The sequence below is a fragment of the Aspergillus sclerotioniger genome (genome assembly GCF_003184525.1).
Source record: "Aspergillus sclerotioniger CBS 115572 chromosome Unknown BO94scaffold_33, whole genome shotgun sequence".
Taxonomy (NCBI): domain Eukaryota; kingdom Fungi; phylum Ascomycota; class Eurotiomycetes; order Eurotiales; family Aspergillaceae; genus Aspergillus; species Aspergillus sclerotioniger.
The window spans coordinates 1-18,410 of record NW_020291023.1 but is presented as its reverse complement, the minus strand read 5'-3'; the positions used below and the strand labels follow the sequence as shown (position 1 = coordinate 18,410).

At 53.2% G+C, this 18,410-nt stretch overlaps 8 protein-coding genes across 8 annotated transcripts; 3 read left to right on the top strand and 5 right to left on the bottom strand.

The window, feature by feature from the left end:
- Positions 1-499: 499 nt before the first annotated feature.
- On the bottom strand, positions 500-2,433 carry BO94DRAFT_475829 (MDR family MFS transporter; the record flags this gene model as incomplete). Its single annotated transcript, XM_025608580.1, has 4 exons — positions 500-1,228; positions 1,290-1,749; positions 1,807-2,144; positions 2,200-2,433. 4 exons carry the CDS (start codon positions 2,431-2,433, stop codon positions 500-502), a joined length of 1,761 nt encoding a protein of 586 aa, XP_025463216.1.
- An 855-nt stretch (positions 2,434-3,288) lies between these two features.
- On the top strand, positions 3,289-5,008 carry BO94DRAFT_550026 (chlorogenic acid esterase precursor; the record flags this gene model as incomplete). Its single annotated transcript, XM_025613474.1, has 4 exons — positions 3,289-3,794; positions 3,893-4,403; positions 4,457-4,590; positions 4,648-5,008. The coding sequence occupies 4 exons, from the start codon at positions 3,289-3,291 to the stop codon at positions 5,006-5,008; spliced, it is 1,512 nt and encodes a 503-aa protein (XP_025463215.1).
- Positions 5,009-5,564: 556 nt separating this feature from the next.
- On the bottom strand, positions 5,565-6,447 carry BO94DRAFT_244587 (uncharacterized protein). The gene is made up of 2 exons (XM_025606391.1): positions 5,751-6,447; positions 5,565-5,581 (listed from the first exon to the last, which is right to left on the bottom strand). The coding sequence occupies exon 1, from the start codon at positions 6,175-6,177 to the stop codon at positions 5,812-5,814; it is 366 nt and encodes a 121-aa protein (XP_025463214.1). The 5' UTR covers positions 6,178-6,447; the 3' UTR covers positions 5,565-5,581; positions 5,751-5,811.
- A 60-nt stretch (positions 6,448-6,507) lies between these two features.
- Positions 6,508-8,026, bottom strand: BO94DRAFT_539118 (Tim17/Tim22/Tim23/Pmp24 family protein). Its single transcript, XM_025612632.1, has 6 exons — positions 7,828-8,026; positions 7,662-7,777; positions 7,566-7,592; positions 7,282-7,495; positions 6,949-7,172; positions 6,508-6,891 (listed from the first exon to the last, which is right to left on the bottom strand). The coding sequence occupies exons 1-6, from the start codon at positions 7,840-7,842 to the stop codon at positions 6,834-6,836; spliced, it is 654 nt and encodes a 217-aa protein (XP_025463213.1). The 5' UTR covers positions 7,843-8,026; the 3' UTR covers positions 6,508-6,833.
- A 130-nt stretch (positions 8,027-8,156) lies between these two features.
- BO94DRAFT_569023 (valine--tRNA ligase) lies at positions 8,157-13,569 on the bottom strand. The gene is made up of 6 exons (XM_025614713.1): positions 13,181-13,569; positions 12,988-13,110; positions 10,915-12,924; positions 10,782-10,861; positions 9,883-10,658; positions 8,157-9,310 (listed from the first exon to the last, which is right to left on the bottom strand). Exons 1-6 carry the CDS (start codon positions 13,209-13,211, stop codon positions 8,347-8,349), a joined length of 3,984 nt encoding a protein of 1,327 aa, XP_025463212.1. The 5' UTR covers positions 13,212-13,569; the 3' UTR covers positions 8,157-8,346.
- Positions 13,570-14,315: 746 nt separating this feature from the next.
- Positions 14,316-15,513, bottom strand: BO94DRAFT_475612 (casein kinase II subunit alpha/alpha'; the record flags this gene model as incomplete). The annotated part of the gene is made up of 4 exons (XM_025608572.1): positions 14,316-14,414; positions 14,463-14,882; positions 14,936-15,309; positions 15,399-15,513. The coding sequence occupies 4 exons, from the start codon at positions 15,511-15,513 to the stop codon at positions 14,316-14,318; spliced, it is 1,008 nt and encodes a 335-aa protein (XP_025463211.1).
- A 363-nt stretch (positions 15,514-15,876) lies between these two features.
- BO94DRAFT_539113 (ribonuclease P subunit p30 family protein) lies at positions 15,877-17,317 on the top strand. Its single transcript, XM_025612631.1, has 2 exons — positions 15,877-16,048; positions 16,133-17,317. The coding sequence occupies exons 1-2, from the start codon at positions 15,973-15,975 to the stop codon at positions 16,954-16,956; spliced, it is 900 nt and encodes a 299-aa protein (XP_025463210.1). The 5' UTR covers positions 15,877-15,972; the 3' UTR covers positions 16,957-17,317.
- On the top strand, positions 17,175-17,952 carry BO94DRAFT_244427 (uncharacterized protein). Its single transcript, XM_025606390.1, has one exon. The coding sequence runs from the start codon at positions 17,392-17,394 to the stop codon at positions 17,809-17,811; it is 420 nt and encodes a 139-aa protein (XP_025463209.1). The 5' UTR covers positions 17,175-17,391; the 3' UTR covers positions 17,812-17,952.
- The last annotated feature ends 458 nt before the right edge of the window (positions 17,953-18,410 follow it).

Here is an 18,410-nt window from a genome sequence, read left to right as displayed (position 1 = left end):
GGGGTATATGCGTTTAGAGGCCATATCGAAGACATAGAACGGCTGTCAGCTTCAAAGGGGCCATTTCAAAGTGGTACTCACACTGATTGATAATTGGGGGAATGATTGACTCCGTAGGAAGAGAGCCTGTGGGTATTGAATCCCCAGAATTCCTGCCAAATGGACATAATGTCACGTATTCTCTGCGAACAAGACCGGAACATGTCATAGGCTCCTAATTGACCATATAGAGAAATCCCCCCCTGACGAATGATTGGAAAAATAAATACATCACAACAGAACATTGATAACTTTTGAATGATGTCGATCTATTCCTCTCAATGAAACACTTTCCTAGCATTTTTTACCTTTCACGGCACCTAATTCCGGAGGTACTGTCTATATCGAGTATGTATGTACATAATGTTGTTCGAATGCTATATAACTGTTTGGTGCATGATATGATCAAAACGGCCACGGCATCGTAGGGAATGCGGAGATGATCGCCGAGTAGAACGGCTTATTGCTCTTGCGATTCTGGCTGTTTCTCCTTCAGGCCTGTTTTGGTTTCAACATGCTCATCGCTGAGATGCTGCCGGGTGATAAATGCGCTAGCGACAAATCCACAGGCAGCCATAGCGGCATACAGAATCCACATGTTGCGGAGACTCCATGCGTAGGCATCTGCCACGGCACGTCTCTGCGTGGGATCCTGGACAGAGCGGACGGCATTGACGTTAGCTGCAGCCTCTGTTCCCGAGAACTCTTTCAACAAGGAAGAGGATAGACCAGCTGCACTGAGGCTGCCTTGTCGCATGTCCATGCTGTTTTGGAAGACAACGCCTCCAAGAACAACAGACATAGCCATTGCTACGTTGCGGATAAACCCAAAGGTTGCGGTTGCGCTGGCCGTACTGGCTTGAGAGACGTTGCTTTGTAAAGCGAGGAGAGGCGGGAAGAAGAGCATTCCACACCCCATACCTGCTGTGATTTGATAGCCGACGATCTTTCCAAGGGTAGAGGTAGCGTTGTAGTTGGTGAACAGGCCAGTCCCGAGGACGACAAGGGCAGTCCCAGCCCAGATGATCTCAAGGTAGCGGCCAGTACGGTGGATGACCAGCCCTGCAAAGAGACTGAACGCAGCTTCAGTCAACACAAAGGGAAGAATCAAGACTCCGGACCGGAACGGGGAGGCCTCTTTTGCTGACTGGAAGTAGAGGGGGAGATAATACTCTGCACCCAGGTAAGCCTGCATAGCGTTAGCTACATGAGTTTCGCGCCTTAAAGCAACTACAGTTGGGTTGACTCACAAAGCCATGCGTAAAATCCACCAGAAAGCAGGCAACGTTAGATCGCTTTCTAAAAACCCCCAGTGGCATCAGGGGATACTTAGCCAGACTCTTTTCACTGTAAATGAAGGCGAACGACATCAGACAGCCAAAGACAATAAGGCAAATCACCTTAGGGGAGCCCCAAGGGAACGTATCGCCTCCAAAGTCGAGACCCAGAAGTAGCAGGACGATGAGTGCAAGCATAGAGAAGCTCCCCCACCAATCCACTGCCTTGATCCCGGCCAGGACCGGAGTCTTGGGGTTATGTATATCCAGGAATGCATAGAGTAGCACAAAGGCCGTTCCGCAGACCGGAAGATTGATCCAGAATATCCATCTCCAGGAAACAGACTGAGTGAAAGCCCCACCGACTATGGGTCCCAAGGCACCAGCAATTGCCCATATAAACTCAATTAACCCGAGGAAAAGACTGCGAAGTCTGTTTCATGTCAGCTATGGGCGAGACAGCCGAAATTGAAGAATACTGGGCGCTTACCTGACGCTGAACAAGTCAGAGATGGTGATTGTGATCAGCTGAATGAGACCACCACCAGCAATGCCTTGGATACCACGGCCTGTAATCAGCATAGGCATGCCATTTGCAGTGGCACATATGATCGACGCTACAAAGAAAAGAGCGACGGCCGTGAGGAGAATTGGTTTTCGACCCCAGATATCCGACAGATTGGCCCAGATGTTGGAACTGGCGGCATTGGCGAGGAGATAAGCACCCCCTATCCATACATAGCCGGATGCCGAGTGCAGATCGGAGGAGATCGTGGGTGTTGCAGTAGCCACGATGGTCTGATCAAGCGCAGAGATAAAGAGCGCAAGCTAGAGGTTCATGAGTACGTGGTGAGGTAGGTCTCTGAGATCAACGGTAACATACCGACAGAGCGAGCATCGTGGCAAAGATCTTCCAGTTACTGCGAGTTTCGGGGCTTTCAGACCCGGACCCAGAGATTTGCTGTGACAGGACCCTTTCTAGATCGGGGGCATTGGATACTATATTCTCCGATGCGCACTGATCATGGCCATTCTCAAGCATGGTTCCGGACGTGGACTCCATCTCGATTGGCTGCTGAGCAGCACCACTCGAGTTCTCAGCAGAATCCAGCGCCATCGCAACCGTTATGACAGACAGATACCTCGATCCAGGCTAGATGACCGAGAGGGAGAAGTTGGGATGAGGCAAAAGAGAAAATCGCGGATTGAGTCAGAGCTGTTTGCTCCGTTTGTCCGTGTCTTGGCTGGCCATCCGCCGGTCGGCGCGCTTTTCCTTCATCTTCATCTTCGGTTTTCTCAAAGGATTGGATGCCTACATGGCCGCGTTGTTCAGTGGTGCATCGCAGCAGGAATTCATGGCAATATGATGCGGACAGTTGGTCCGTTGACATTGACAGGTGCTGGATCTCCACTCCTAAGCATGTTTGTTGACTGTGGGAACGGAATGCTAAATTACCCCAACCTCAAAAGGCATGCCATGCATGGGTACCATGACAGCAATTGAATGCAGCAACACCACGCAAAAGATCAAGTCTTTTTCTTGCGTTTGCAAATAACAAAAGTTCTCTGGGACGGCTGTTCCCTTCCCCGGATTCGTCTCCGTGATAGCGAGATTCTCGGGAATGCGGCCAGGGACGCGAGACGGCATATCTGCTAAGTCGAAATAGGCTTGAACTCCGCCTGCTCGTCGTCCCACAGACGCGATCCCTTCAGAGTCTATAGCCCTTGGGCCAATGCGGAGACCCTGAGTCCCTTCCCCAGCTTTCGGAGGTTCTCCGCAGACCATTGCATGGTGGAGTTAAACGGCACAAAATGACGCATTGGCGTTGCAGAATACTAGTTAGCCAACGTCTGAAGAATATGTCGTTATGGCTATGTTGTCGAGACAAATAATATTAATACGGCATCTGCAGCCTTGAGTGCATTCTTTCCTGCTATCAGTCTAGTTAATCCTACCGAGAGCGCAGGTACTATGTGGTCAAAGGCTTTCACTCTGTGTACTGCTGCAATTCAGCTTCACTCAGCAGCTGCGAAAACCTCTCTTGCAATTGATACAACCGTTGGACGGCTGCATGGCATGATCAATGGCTCTGCCCCGGATGTCGCTCAGTTTCTTGGAGTGCCCTTTGCAGCCCCTCCGGTGAACGAACTACGATTTGCGCCTCCTCAGACCAAGCCTGCAGAGGCGATCATCGACGCTACCAAAATCGGTCCATCTTGCCCGCAGTATCCATTGACTACAACGACAGACCCGTCCGTGTACACCTTTGACTCTCCCTGGCTGCAGCCATATGGAACAACGTCAGAGGACTGCCTAACGCTCAATGTTTGGACGCCATTGCATGCCGTGGATAAGCCGTTGCCAGTTTTGATCTGGATGTTTGGTGGCGGCTTTTACGAGGGTGGGCTACTGACGAATGGCTTTGATCCGAGTAATTGGATTCAACAGACCCAATCTCATATCGTCGTAGCTATCAAGTGAGTCGTCCTCAGAACGGGGGCACTTAGACCAGCTCTTCGTTGGCTTTAAGGTTACTGTGTCGCCTGGACTTATTGAACTGATCATGTATCACCAGTTACCGTGTCAATATTTTCGGCTTCCCCAACTCTGCCGGACTGGCTGAGATCAATCGGAACCTGAATCTTGGACTCCTGGATCAAAGGTTTGCTGTTGAATGGGTCCGAGATAACATCGCTGCCTTTGGCGGGGACCCTGCCAAGATGACGCTCTGGGGGCAGAGCTCTGGAGCAGCCAGCACGGACTATTACAACTATGCCTGGCCTGATGACCCCATAGTTTCTGGCTTGATTATGCACTCGGGGAGTGTGTTCGCCACCGGTGCCAGCGTGGATGTGGACCATACGAACTTTACATTCGTCGCTGAGCACATGGGCTGCGGCAATCTACAACCTCGCGAAGAACTGACTTGCATGAGAAACGTCAGTGCGGATGATATCATTCAATTCTACGAGAACTACACTCTATATTCCACTGACCCTACCCTAAAATTCACGACCATTGTGGACAATGTCACCAAATTCGATGATTACACTGCCCGGGCTTTTGCTGGAAATTATTCCAAATTGGTAAGCTGCAACCTGCATAGACTGTGAATCTCGCTAATGTCCTTGGTTTCTAGCCTGCTATATTTGGCACCAACGCCAATGAGGAAGCATCACTAGTTGCCTGGGCTGGTCCTGATGGACCGAATATGACCTACGTCCACGAGGAGACTGTGATCACGCATCTTTGTCCGGCAAACTATAACGGCCAGTACGTCTTCATGCCAAGTATTTTCGTTCAGTGCTGACCACGATGAACACATAACAGTCTTCGCTACAATACTTCGTCTCTGTCATTCCGCTACTTCAACACTGCGAACTTTAGCAACATCTCTCCTCGGCCTTGGGAAGGAGCCTACCACAGCTCCGAGCTTCCATTGCTATTTGGCACATACTCGCAGTACGGCGGTCCTGCCACGGCGTTTGAGACTGCCGTAGCATCCTACTGGCAGGATCTGTATCTTGCATTTATGCGGGACCCGGTGAATGGGCTACCGGGAATGGGGTGGCCTGCCTATCACCCCGATGGATACGCGATGGTGTTTGCGGTCAATGGGACCGTCTCGAGTCTCTTGCCGATGGAGTCGCTGGAAACCCAATGCGCGGGTATTCCTGAACCAACAATCTAATTTACTAGATAGCTGCATACTTACAAGCCAATGATGTTGGAAATGGTAGAATTAACCCAATGAATCTTGTTAGATACAGCAAGTGGGAATCCATCTCATTCAATGGCACCTTCTACTTTTGAGATTAACCCTTCATCTGGAATGACCCGATGGCGACGATTGCTCAGTGCCTTTCACTTCTGCCCACCCAAGGATCTCTCGGAAAATATTCACCCTTCATAGGGACCTGCATCACTGGTATAGGAGACATCCGACTAAAACCAGGGAATATAACCTACACATCCACCTATATAAGGTGCTTGCCCCTGCTCATGAGTTTACTCGTCGGACGCAAATCATCATCAGGCCTATCAAATTTATCGAATCCAGGTCTGGTCTTGCACATCTCCTATTCCCTACAATAGCATGAATATGCTTTCAAAATGTATCTCAAGGATGCTGTGTTCACTGCGAGAGTTCCTTTGGTAAAGGGAATTATCCTCTTTGTCTGGACATCACCCACCTTACATCCAAGGGCTTATTCGTTTGCTCTCTTTCACATCATTGCGCTGTGTTACCACGATAACCTTATTGCTTGAAACACAGTCAATTCTAACTCAGAAGTCCTGGATCGCACGCCCCACATCCTCGAAGACTACTTGGAGCAGTTGCTTGAAAGGGTATCCTGGGTAGGGGATTTTGCCCGGATGGTGGAACCTGATAGTTGGGGAACAGGAAGGGAGAGGGATTGGAGAAGACCTACATCTACATCAGCCCCAGCCCCTGCCTCCGGGGGGTCTAATTCCAAACCGGCTCTGTCAACTTCAACGCCGACACCCACAACCATAGCGAACCCCACAAATCAAAGACGTATATATCTCATCACAGGGAAGAGATACGCAACGGGGGCGACTATCCACACGGAGCGCAAAGTCTGGGGTCCAGAGGTGCAGTCTAATCACAGAGAGGAGCATCCTATTACGGTGCTGGGGGAGACGGTGTGGGTTCCTGTTTGGAGTCGACGGGTGTATTATGAAGAAGCGCACGATGTGCTGCTTTCGTATAAGGTCATGGAGCTTGTCTGGATTGAGGGGGATGATGGAGAGGAAGGCAGATTTGGGTTGGAAGAGTATGTGGGAAGGACGGAGGCGAAGGATGTGGTGAGGTTGGTGGAGGAACACTGGGATCATGCTATTGGTGTATTGGAACCAATGGTGTGAAGTGGAGGGTTACACAGCAGTCGGATCTCGTTAAGCCATAGTGGGTAGAACTTTGGAACAAGGGCCTAAAATATGCCCAGGGCAAAATAAGAGGCATCGGACTCGGACAAATCCAGGAACTGCTCACCTTGGGAGAAGTGGGCGACCGGAGAAAATACAGCCAGCCAATCCGCAGTACGGAGGGGTGCACTCGGATTGGGACTGGACATACTGTGTATGGATTGGTGGGATTGTACAAAGGTTGAAATGGAGTCATGGATGGGAGTTCTCTTCCTACAGCAAAAGCAAGGGAAAAACAGGATTTGATTGATCTGGTTGTGATACTCTGATCAGTGGCAGCAAGCTGGTATTGCTAAGTGTCGGATTCCGAGATCCTCATTTACAAATTGTCTGGTATACTATTCACCGAGCATAGGAAGTGACTGAGGTACTTTCAACAGTCCACTTTCAACTATACTCTCCCGAATAAACATCATCATCACCACACCACACCACACTCTCTATCATATACATCCCCACCCGCCAGCGGAGGGCTCACCCCTAACCAAGCCACATCCCATAAAAATACCCATAGAGACAAACACCTGTATACGCCCGCACCGTAACACAAACCCCCAACCCAACACCTATTTATTGTGTATCAAAAAGTTCCGGAACGAATCCCAGTGATCCGAGTCCGCGTATCTGCAACAGCCAGTCAGCACACCTATTAACCTCCAGCGCAAAACCAAAGAAACATACATATACACCATACTACTCCTCAAACTCGACATAAGGGTATCCGGATGCCATCTGAAGATATACATCACAAACGCCCACGTCAGGCTCGCAAAGACCGGCCACGCATGACCCTCGATCTTGGCTCTCGCGTCAGACGTAATCAATGATGAAAGCGGATGCATATTTGGCCGAACGGCGAGTTTTGCCATTGCGAGGACGACGCGCGCGAAGACGTAGATGACGATCTGTCCGATTACTTAAGTTAGCCCTCTCATCCTCATAATCTTTCCCCCCCCCCCCCCCGCCACACCCCAAAACTCAATCCAAGGATAGATAGATAGTAGGTGGCGTTACCTGCTGCGTAATACTCGTCTTATGTCTCCCAAACACAGCATACCCGCCCGCCAACCCCGCAAGGAAACTATCATATCGACCTTCCTTGCCCGGCGCAGCGAAATTCACGTTCCGGAGAACAATCATGACGGATTTCCAAATCAGTGCGAAGGTGGCTAGGTTTCGGGCGTGTTGGCGCGTGGCTTTGAATACGAGCTTGACTTTTTCGCGGATGCTGGGGTAATTCATTACATTAGTTAGTTTGGGTGGGTTGTGTATGAGGGATTGGTGGGATGCGAACTTACGTTCCGGATCGGAAGAGGAAAATCATTCTGCATCATAATTGAACATCCATATCAGTTTCTGGTTTCTATGCGATGGTAGAGAGGAGGTAGGCATACACCAGCGCATGCGGAAACCGCACTTTAGCTCCGTAGACAGCGCCATTTCGAATACCCTTGAGGAGAGAGAGGAGGGGGGCGATATCGGGGTTTGTGACGAGGGTGTCGAGATGGGACTGGATGGTGTTAGATTTATTGTGTTGACTATCACTGGAGGGAGTGCTACCATGAGGACATCCATCTTGTTCAGTGTCGGCGGACCTCGGCAACGGTCCGATGGGAATGCGGGGAGGGATTTACGTCCACCGGCGGGAATCCTCGAACGGGAGAGAGCAGCAGGAACCGGAGGAACTGCTCGCGGGCTTCATAGGGGATGACAGGCAAAGAAGCATAGCAGACAGTAGTGGTAGGAGGTGAGGTGGGGGAAGTCGGCATTTAAGGGAAGAAGAGCATCCGCGACGCTGCTGAAGATCCTCGGCATGTGAGAGTCGGCCCGAGCGGACGTCATGGTCACGTGGATGGTATAGATGATTTTGAGGGTGGAAGTAGGTAAACAGGTAGAAATGGAATGAATCAATCACTTTTGCATGTCTAAACATCAACCCGTATCAACAAACCGGTCCGAAGCTAGTCGCCTCGACCTTGGTCAGAACAAATCCAATCCCCCGGAAACGCCTCGTGCGCGAAGATAGATCGATAGATAGGTAGACAATAGAAGAAACACCAACAACAAGACTCAAATCTCTCAGGCCGTCTTGGTCCGCTTGCGTCCCTCGTCCTCGGAGATCTCATCCACATCCATCATGTCGGCATCCTCCTCATCCGACTCCACACCGGCGCGACGCTTCAGACCCTTCATCTTGCGGGTCTGCAGACCACCCAGATCCTGCTTACCCAGATGCACGCGACCGATCTTATCACCGATAGAATCCAGCCCAATGTTCTTCTTGAGCTTGATCTCCTCATTCGGCCTCTTACCCTGTTTCATGGCCTCCTTCATGACCTGGCTCTCCGCCTCCTGCATGCGTCCAACCTTGAAATCAAACTTAGGACCAATTTCATCCAACTCCACACGAGGCAACTTATGCCCACTGCGCTTCGTCCGCAACTTATACCAACGCAGATGAATCACCGGCGCCAGACCCTCCGTCGGCTCCTCCGCCCCAATCATCAACACATACTGCAACCCCTCCACATCAATCTTATCACTCGTCTCCCCCTTGAACATATCCACAAACATGCTCTTAAGCATAACATGCGCCGTCGAAGTCTCATCCTCCCAGGGACTCCCAGCAAACAACAGCATCGGCCGCATGCCAATCCCAATCTGCAGACTGTCCAAACCCTCCTCCTGACCCTCCCTAGGCAACAACAACAACTCACACATATCCAACACCTTGGTATTGAACACCCGAGCCAGCGTCACACAGTTCGGCCGCTTCTTATTGCTGCTTCCAAACACCACCAATCCGCACTCGTTCTTCTCGGCCAGAAACTCCAGACTCTCGGCATTCTCAAACGGCCGGATCTCGTTCTTCTTGTGGAATAGAATCGAGTTCGGGCGAGTCAGCGAGTGGATCGTCTTCAGAACCGTGTGCAGCGGTTGCGGGCATTTCGACCCGTGCAAGAGAAGCGTGCGTTTGGGTGGCTCGATTAGTTGGGGCTCTTTGGCTTTGAGGATGCGCGCCGTGCGCGCGTTCTTGGGTTTGCTAGAATTCCATTAACTATAATTCTCGAAGTATCAAGAGTCAAATAGGTATGGGGGTACGTACACTTCCCGAAGCATTTTGACGTGGTAATAGGGTGGAAGTTGAGGAGGTTCAGATTTGCTCGAGCCGATTCGGAAAATCGAAAAAAGGCGGAGCGAAAAGTTTTGGCGGAAGGGGCTTGGCGTCGCTTATCGATAAGCTTATTCTCCACATGCCAACATTGACATACAAAATAACAGTCAGGATGTCTGTACTTGATGTATTTGAATGGTTGGCGGGCTGTCATTCTACATATATCCATACAGTATATGCACTTACAAGGGCGTCCTTGTTGGAGCAGTCCTGCACCTATCCACAGGTTTGTCCCTTCTCATCTCGTCTGCATAGCAACTACCACGTCGGTCTTCAGGGGTAGGCAAGAAATAAATACTAGTACTTAGAAAGTACATCCCTGTTATGGTCACTACGCTACGTAGACTCACTGTAGAGAAGTTGAACAAGCTAATAAATTGTTTTAATCTGGTATGTATGTGTATCACGGTCTAATCTACTCCAGGCGCAGCTTTTCAAACTCCCGGATCTGCTCCTCCAACCGAGCAGCCTCGCTCTCCGCATCCAGAAGCTTCTTCTGCTCCGCCTCACGAACCTCCGGCTTGGCCTTCTCCCAGCCGGCGCTGGTGATCAGGGTCTGCTGGCGACGCACAGTCTCGCGCGCCTTCTCCAGGCTGGCCTTGGCCTTGCCCTCCTGCTCAAGAGCAACCTCCTTGGACACGCGGAGGTACACAGCCGCCTGGGAGCTGACGGGAGCCACCACGCAACCCGAGGGAGGAGCGGTGGTCTCGGGGCCGAGCACGCTGAGGTCGCCCAGGGTCTTGCCACCGAGAGACTTGATGCTGGTGAGCTCCTCGGACACGGTCTTGTGGCTGACGGCGTCGTAGGTGTGAATGACGATGTCACCCTTGGTCTTGATCTCGTACTGGGCGAGGATCGACCGGACGGCCTTGGAGGTGTCGAGAATCAGCTCGTAGGCGGTCTCGGCCTCGACGTCATCGAATTCGGGGGTGTACTCGGGGTACTTGGCCTTCATGATCGAGATCGTGGCGTCTCCCTCGCGGCGGGGCAGACGCTGCCACAGGTGCTCGGTGACGAAAGGCATCATCGGGTGGATGAGGGTCAGGGCACCCTCCAGTGCGGTGTAGAGGGTCTCCTTGGCGGACTGCTGCGCCTCCGCAGAAACCTCAGGAGCCAGAAGGAACTTGGAGTTCTCGATGAAGACGTCGCAGAGCTGGCCATACCAGTACTGGTAGACGATCTGGGCCGACTGGGAGAATTCGCGCTGCTCCAGGGTCTCGTTCATCTCCTTGGCAGCCTGGTTGAACTTGTGCAAAATCCAGCGCTCAGCGAGAGACTCCTTGCCAGTCTTCTTAGGGGACGCCTGGGGCTTGAAGTCATCGCCCAACTTGCCGAGCACGAACTTGGTAGCCTGGTAGATCTTGTTACAGAAACGGCGGTAACCGTGGATGACCTGGATGTCGAACGCAATATCACCACCTAATTGGAGCAGTCAGTAGAGATCTTTTAGCTTGGAATGCAGAATAACCTACCACCGGTAGTGTAAGAGACCAGGGAGAAGCGCAGAGCGTCAGCACCGCACTCGGGGATACCCTTGGGGAAGGCCTTCTTCTGGTACTTGGTCGCAGCAGCAACCTCCTTCTCGGCCAGGTTACCGACGAGCAACTTGGCGTGAAGGTCCTGGAGCTGGATACCCTCCATGACATCCAGCGGGTCAACAACATTACCCAAGGACTTGGACATCTTACGACCCTCGGAGTCACGGATCAGGGAGTGGCAGTACACCTCCTTGAAGGGCACCTTGCCGGTCAACTTGATACCCAGCATGATCATTCGGGCAACCCAGAAGAACAGAATATCCCAGCCAGTCTCCAGGACGGAGGTGGGGTACAGGTTCTCCAGGTCGTGGGTCTGACGGGGCCAGCCCAGGGTGGAGAAGGGCCACAGGCCAGAAGAGAACCAGGTATCCAAGACATCAGGGTCACGGATCAGGGTGAACTTCTTGCCAGGGAACTTGGCCTCGGCTTTCTCACGGGCAGCCTCCTCTGTGCGGCCAGTGACCCAGAGGTTGCCATCGCTGTCATCGCCGTCCTCGCCCTCAATCTTCACGAAGTAGGCGGGAGCCTGGTGACCCCACCAGAGCTGACGGGACAGACACCAGTCGTTGATGTTCGTCATCCAGCGGTAGTAGCTCTTCTCAGCAGACTCGGGCTTGATCACGATGTCGCCCTTCTCAACGGCCTCGATGGCCGGCTTGGCAAGGCTCTCCATCTTCATCCACCACTGGGGCTTGAGAATGGGCTCGATCACGTCGTTGGACTTGGCGCAACGGGGGATCTTCATGGGGTTGTTCTCCCACTTGACGTACAGGCCCTTCTCCTTCAGGAGCTCAATGACCTTGTAACGCGCGTCGAAGCGCTTCATGCCAGCGAAGGGACCACCCTTGCTGTTGAAGGTACCGTCGTCGTTCAGCACCGATATGAACTCGAGGTTGTGGGCCTTTCCGCGGTTGAAATCGTTAAAGTCGTGGGCCGGGGTGATCTTGACCGCACCGGTACCGAACTCGGGGTCGACATCCTTGTCGGCGACGATGGGCATCAAGCGATCGACGAAGGGGTGGCGAGCAAACTTGCCAATCAGGTGCTTGTAGCGCTGGTCGTCGGGGTGGACAGCGATACCACTGTCACCGATCATGGTCTCCGGACGAGTGGTGGCGATCTCGATGCGCTCCTTGGTGCCATCGATTTCGTAGCAGAAGTGGGTCAGCACACCGAACTCGACCTTCCGCTCGTAGCCGGGCACGTCGAGGAGGGTACGGCCATCCACCTCCTTGTTCTCGACCTCAAGGTTGGAGAGAGAGGTGTTCAAAGCCACACACCAGTTGACCAGGCGGTTGGCACGGTAGATGATGCCCTCCTCGTGGAGGCGGACGAAAGTCTCCGTGACGGCGGCCGACAAGTTGGGGTCCATGGTGAAAGCCTCGCGAGTCCAGTCGAAGGAACCACCCACGCGGCGCAGAGCGTTCTTGATGTTGGCGTGGTACTCCTTCTTCCAAGCCCACACGCGGTCGACGAGAGCCTCACGACCCAGGTCGTGGCGGGTCTTCTTCTCCATCTTCCAGAGCATCTTCTCAACGACACTCTGGGTGGAGATACCGGCGTGGTCCATACCGGGCAGCCACAGAGTGGTCTTGCCCTTCATGCGCTGCCAACGGATCATGGTGTCTTGGAGGGCGTTGGTGAGGGCGTGACCCATATGCAGGGCACCGGTGACGTTGGGAGGAGGAATGGGAATGACGAAGTAACCTTCCGGCCTGACCTTGCCATCGGGACCGAACTCGGGCTGGAACAGGCCGCGTTCCTCCCACCATTCGTAACGGCCGGCCTCAATCACCTTGGGGTCGTACGCATCGGTTGTCTTCTCCTTCTCGATCTTGGGCTTCTTCTCAGCCTTGGGGGCGGCGGTCTTAGCAGCAGCAGCCTGCTTGGCCTGCTTCTCGGCGAACTTCTTCGCCTTCTCGGCCTTGCGACGCTCACGCTCCACTATGATCACCAGCGGTGGTCAGAATATGATGCCAGGAGGGCATAGTCCGGACAATTACATACATTCCTTCTCGCTCTTCACCTTCTGGCCCTCGGCGGGCTGGGTGACGGCACTGGCATCCTGGTTCCGCAACTGATCGTCGGCCTGGGGAGGGACATCGGCGACGGGAGCCTTGGGCTCACCAGCTAGAGTAAGCAGGACATGGTCAGTGAGTGAACATTGCGGGGGGAGGGACGATAAGGACAAAGGACGTACTCGGGTTTTGGGGAGCAGAGGGCTGGGCCATTCTGGAAAACGGACGATATAAGGAAGGGGGAGGAGGGAATCTCCAGGGCGCCGATCGCGCCACGAGTCGACGGATAAGTATCTTGACACCGGTGACTCAAACGGCGATAGAGAGGAAGAGGGGGAGGGGTTGGGTCGTTGTGCGAATGCGGGCAATTAAATTTCCTGGCGCAGAGCAAAGAACGGAACGAATCAGAGCATGCGGGTGCGGGGCCTGAGGACACCGGGCGGTGGAGAAAGCCTGAGGAACTGGTGACTGGGTCAACTGTAAACTAACTGCTAACTGCTCTCTGGCTGCACCCGTCTAGACTGGCCACAGAAGTTGGTGCTGCTCAATGCTTCCTTCAGTTGTCTGCTGTCGAGACATTTATGCAGCATCCCGCGGAGGATCTGGCGCAATTCGAGTGAGTCACGGTCACGTGAGGTCGAGTCATCATGGCTATCCATCTACTCCGGATATCGACGCTTATGGCAGGAAGACTTCATGGTGCATTGTAAAGCTTGTAGAGCATATGCATCTTCTCTATGTAGCCTCTCCATCCAGGCCAGGAGGCAGGTCTTGCCAAACACACGCTCGGGGAATCACCAAGCTCAAACTAGGATTGGCATGCAGATTATGAGGGGAAAGAGGTAGATTGAAATGCAACGCGAAAGCATCAAAGAAATCCCTTCAACACCAGACCAACTAGTCACGCGAAAAATCGGAAACGGAAAAGGCGCAGAGTATGGGAAGGTTATATGGTTACGCAGGTTCAAACAGGAGCGAAGATCCATCCCACTCTAAACACCGTCTGATAGATTCCACTCACTGGGTATGCCAAGAGGTTCGACTCGAGATATATTAGCGCGTATGTCAGCTGTCGTCATCATCATCTCCGTATGCCATAACTCATCGCACCCACGGCGCTTTCATTCAGGCCACGACACCCCGGTTCGTCGGCACAATGTTTGTGATGTTTTCTGTATTAGACCCAGCATCCCATCCGACCCAGAGTAACTCAACATTCGAAAGAGATATCACATCGGAGAAATGACACTGGAAAGGCTCGCAGTAGCGACGACATCTGTAAAGGTATGGTTGGTTCTTTCCACGGCGCGGACTTGTTTATGCGGTCGCGGTGTTGTTTCGGGCAGCCTGGGCCTCGGCGGCCCGCACGGGGGCGAAGTAAGGATGAGCCATGGCCTCCTGGGCAGTAAGACGTTCCTGGAACGGGTTAGCTGGTGAATTGCGAGACCGAGGGATATTTCATACCGCATGGTCGTATCGGAGAAGTTTGTCCAAAAAGTCAATCGCTTCATCGCTGACGAAGCGCTGGTTCTCGGCATTCACAAACGAGGGCCAAGGCTTCCGGGGGAAGCGGGAGAGGATCTCGTCGTATTGAGGATCCAGTTCAATCTCATACCTGTCCAAGTACTCGAACAGCTCCTCGGTACCGAGCACCTTGGCGATTTTCACCAGCTGGTCGGAGTTGCTGTTGCCGTGGAAGAAGGGCTCCTTGCGGAAAATCATGGAAGCAAACATGGCTCCCAGAGACCACATGTCCAAGGAGTAGTCATATTCTTGGAAATCCACCAGCAGCTCGGGACCCTTGAAGTACCGCGAAGCGACGCGGACGTTGTATTCCGTGCCCTTGTGGTAGAATTCGGCAAGACCCCAATCGATAAGACGGAGCTAGTTACATTAGCGACGCCTTTCGAGCAGATGGGGGGGGGAGAAGAACCTACCTTGCGCTTCTCGTGATCGATCATGACATTGTGAGGCTTGACATCACGGTGCATGATGCCCTTGCTGTGGCAGAAATCCAGGGCCTTCAGGAGCTCGAAGACATAGTACCGGACATCGTAGTCGGAGAACCGAGGATACAGGGTACGGAAATCCGTGTTGTTGACATACTCAAATACCAGACTCGGGGTCTTGCTCTGACTGTCGCGAACCACGTCCAACAAAGCGACGACGTTGGGGCCACCGGCCAAGTTCTGGAGGATCTTGATCTCACGCTTGATCTTCTTCTTCTTAACCGGCTTGAGGACCTTGATGACGCATTTCTGGTAGTTGACGACGTTAATGCCCTCGAAGACTTCGGAGTACTTTCCACGACCTGGAGGAATACTGGTTAGCACGTAATTTACACGGATGATGCGATATTCGGCAGGCGGTTTGGATGGCGCGGGCCGTATTTCGCCTTACCAATCTTGCGAACCACCTCGTAGTTCTCCAGAACACCCCAGGAAATGTTCACACTGTCATAGTCCCAGTAGGACCGGGGCATGTGCTCGTTGACATCCGCATAGACGCGCGCCATTGTGATGGCGGCTGGAAGGCAGGTTCAGGATCAGCCCACAATCAGATATCGATCGAGATAAAAAGCGGCGGGGTAGGGAGGGGGGCGAGGAGGCAAGTTCGCGAGGTAGGATTGCGAGAGGAGATGGACAGACAACAGCAGCTGCAAGACCAGGAGTGGCGGGGGCCCGTGTCAAGAAGGCAGCCGTGCTATCGTCCAAGCAAGCGATGGGCAGCGAGTATAGTCTTTGGGATGGTGATCAGAATGGCTAGTAAGAGCGAGTCGCTCCGCCTTGGTGGTCACGGGACCGGTTTGCTCGGAGGCTAGATCACCTGCCGGCCCGGATCAACTCGCGCTCCGGCCGATTTCTCGATGGCCGTTCTCGGACAGGTTCCTCGGTTGCTGTCTGGACGAGTCTTGCGATCCCCAACTCGTGTTCCCTCTGAAGTCAATGCCGGGCGGGCAGTGAAAGCCCTTATAATGTTTTATGATTTGAATCTTCCGTATGGCTCGGATGATCCCGAGATTGCCCCTACCTTAAGCTTTCTTGCAGAACGTGCGTCATGTTTCCCGGCACAAGACCCGATCAGCGAGCAACCTCTCTTTCCCACGACCACCTTGAAGCGCTGACCTGTAACAGTTGGTTACACCACCGTCGCTCTCTCCCAAACCGTTAGCGGAAAGCTGCCTCCGAATCCTACTCCCCCACCAGCCCCGAAGAATGCGCCCAAAGGCCTCACGCTCCTCACCCGCCTGAACCTGACCCTCTCCGATCCGACGCAGAATCAGCGACTGACCAGCCTGACTCAGGCTTATGACCTGGTCGCGCTGCGGCCCACCAATGAAAAGGCGCTTCTGAATGCCTGCACCAACCTCGACTGCGACATCATCTCGTTGGATCTCTCCGTGCGACTACCCTTCCACTTCAAGTTTAAGATGGCCTCCGCCGCGATCTCACGGGGGGTACGGTTTGAGATTTGCTATGGGCCGGGGGTCACGGGGAGCGGTTTGGATGCTCGGCGAAACCTCATCGGCAACGCGATGTCCTTGATCCGTGCCACGCGGGGTCGAGGCATCATCGTGTCCAGTGAGGCCCGGCGGGCGCTAGCCATTCGGGCACCGTGGGATGTGATCAACCTGGCGTGTGTATGGGGACTTTCACAGGAGCGCGGCAAGGAGGCGATCTGCGAGGAGACCCGGAAGGTGGTGGCGTTGGCCAAGCTGAAGCGGACCAGCTGGCGGGGGATTATTGATATTGTGGATGGGGGGGATGTGGTCAAAGTCGATGCTAAGACTGACGTATCAGCCAAGTCACAGGCCAAGGACGATGCCAAGGGTGATGGCCTGAAGAGGAAGGCTTCCGTCGGATCGGAGCAAACTGGCGAGGAGGCGGAGAAGCCGTTGTCCAAGCGGGAGATGAAGCGACGGGCCAAGAAGGCTCGGTTGGAGGCTGCTGGGGCGTGAGATGGCCGTGAACTCTATGTGTTACCGGAGTAAGGGCGATCTCGGATCCACATTCTTGCCATCGTGGCTGCAGACGCAGCAACCTGATGCGGCTATGCCAGCCCTGAGTCAGACTGGAAGTCTGATACAGTCAGGGACTCGAGCTCCCATCCATCTGAGCTGATACTGCAAGGCATATTACTTAGGTATGCTCTTGCTGCTCATCACGCAGTGATTTCCAGACCGGCAGCCGTAGGCACATGGCTATGCCAGTATACCATCACTAGTTCTACTTTGTGTGAACCCTATATAGCTATCACATTTGAGCAACACAAGATATACAATCAATCTCAATCAGATAACGAATCAATATCATGCTCACAGCACAACACATTATACATCCAACCAATACCTAACATCTGCCTCCACCAATATACAGCAAATCAACAAAACACCATGACAATCAAGTATCAACACAAGACTAATCATGAACCCAAACGTCCTTCTTATACCCCAACTCAAAGCCCTCTCTCTCCGCATTTCTCGCACTCCCACCCCCGACCCCCGTCGCCAGCGTCACAACCTTCAACCCTAATTCCCTACACTTATTCAACCTCGCCCGGATCAGGGCCCCATGAATCCCCTTTCCCCGATACCCAGGCACCGTACTATCCAAATACAAATGCCCAACTTTCTCCCCTTCCCCTTTCCCTTCAGCATCCCCACCATCCCCCGTCTCAAGCACCCCCAACGCCGCACACCCAACCACCCTCCCCCCATCCACCGTCCTCGCAACAAACAACCCCGTATCGGCCCTCACCGTCGCCAACCTCGCCAACAAGCCCAACAATTCCTCATTCCTTCCACTATCCCTAAACCCCGCTACCGAGGCGGCAATAAACTCCTCCTTCTGTTCCTCGGTGGGGTTAACCAATTCCGTAACTTCTATTCCCTCCTTCTTCACTCTATCCCCATCCCCATCCCCAACCCCCAAATCACCGCAAGATGAAGAAAAAACATAAACCCCCACCACCCCCACAACCTTATACCCTCTCACCCGCAGCAACACCTCCGCAGACTCATGCGCCGTCTCGGAGAGGTGAATCTCCGGATAAAGGCCTATCTCGGCGTAGATGATTTCGAGGGTTGATAGGTCATTAGGGCTGAGGGGGGATGGAGATGGCGAGACCGACGACGCGATTGAGTTTCCCGGTGTTGGTTGGGGAGGAGCGGATTGCGAGGCCGGTGGTTGTGGTGAGGGGGTGGATTAGGATTGGGGGGTTGTTATTGGATGTGGTGAGGGTGGTGAGGGCGTGGGCTTGTTGGGCGTAGTGAGTGCATTCGGATTGTTCGAGGAGGGGGATTGGGATTTTCATGTTTGATACTAAAGTTAGTTGAGTAGTGGTGGTTGTGGAGGTTAAGTAGTAATATTTAGATGGAGATGGGGATACTTAGTACTGTAATTTGAACGTCTG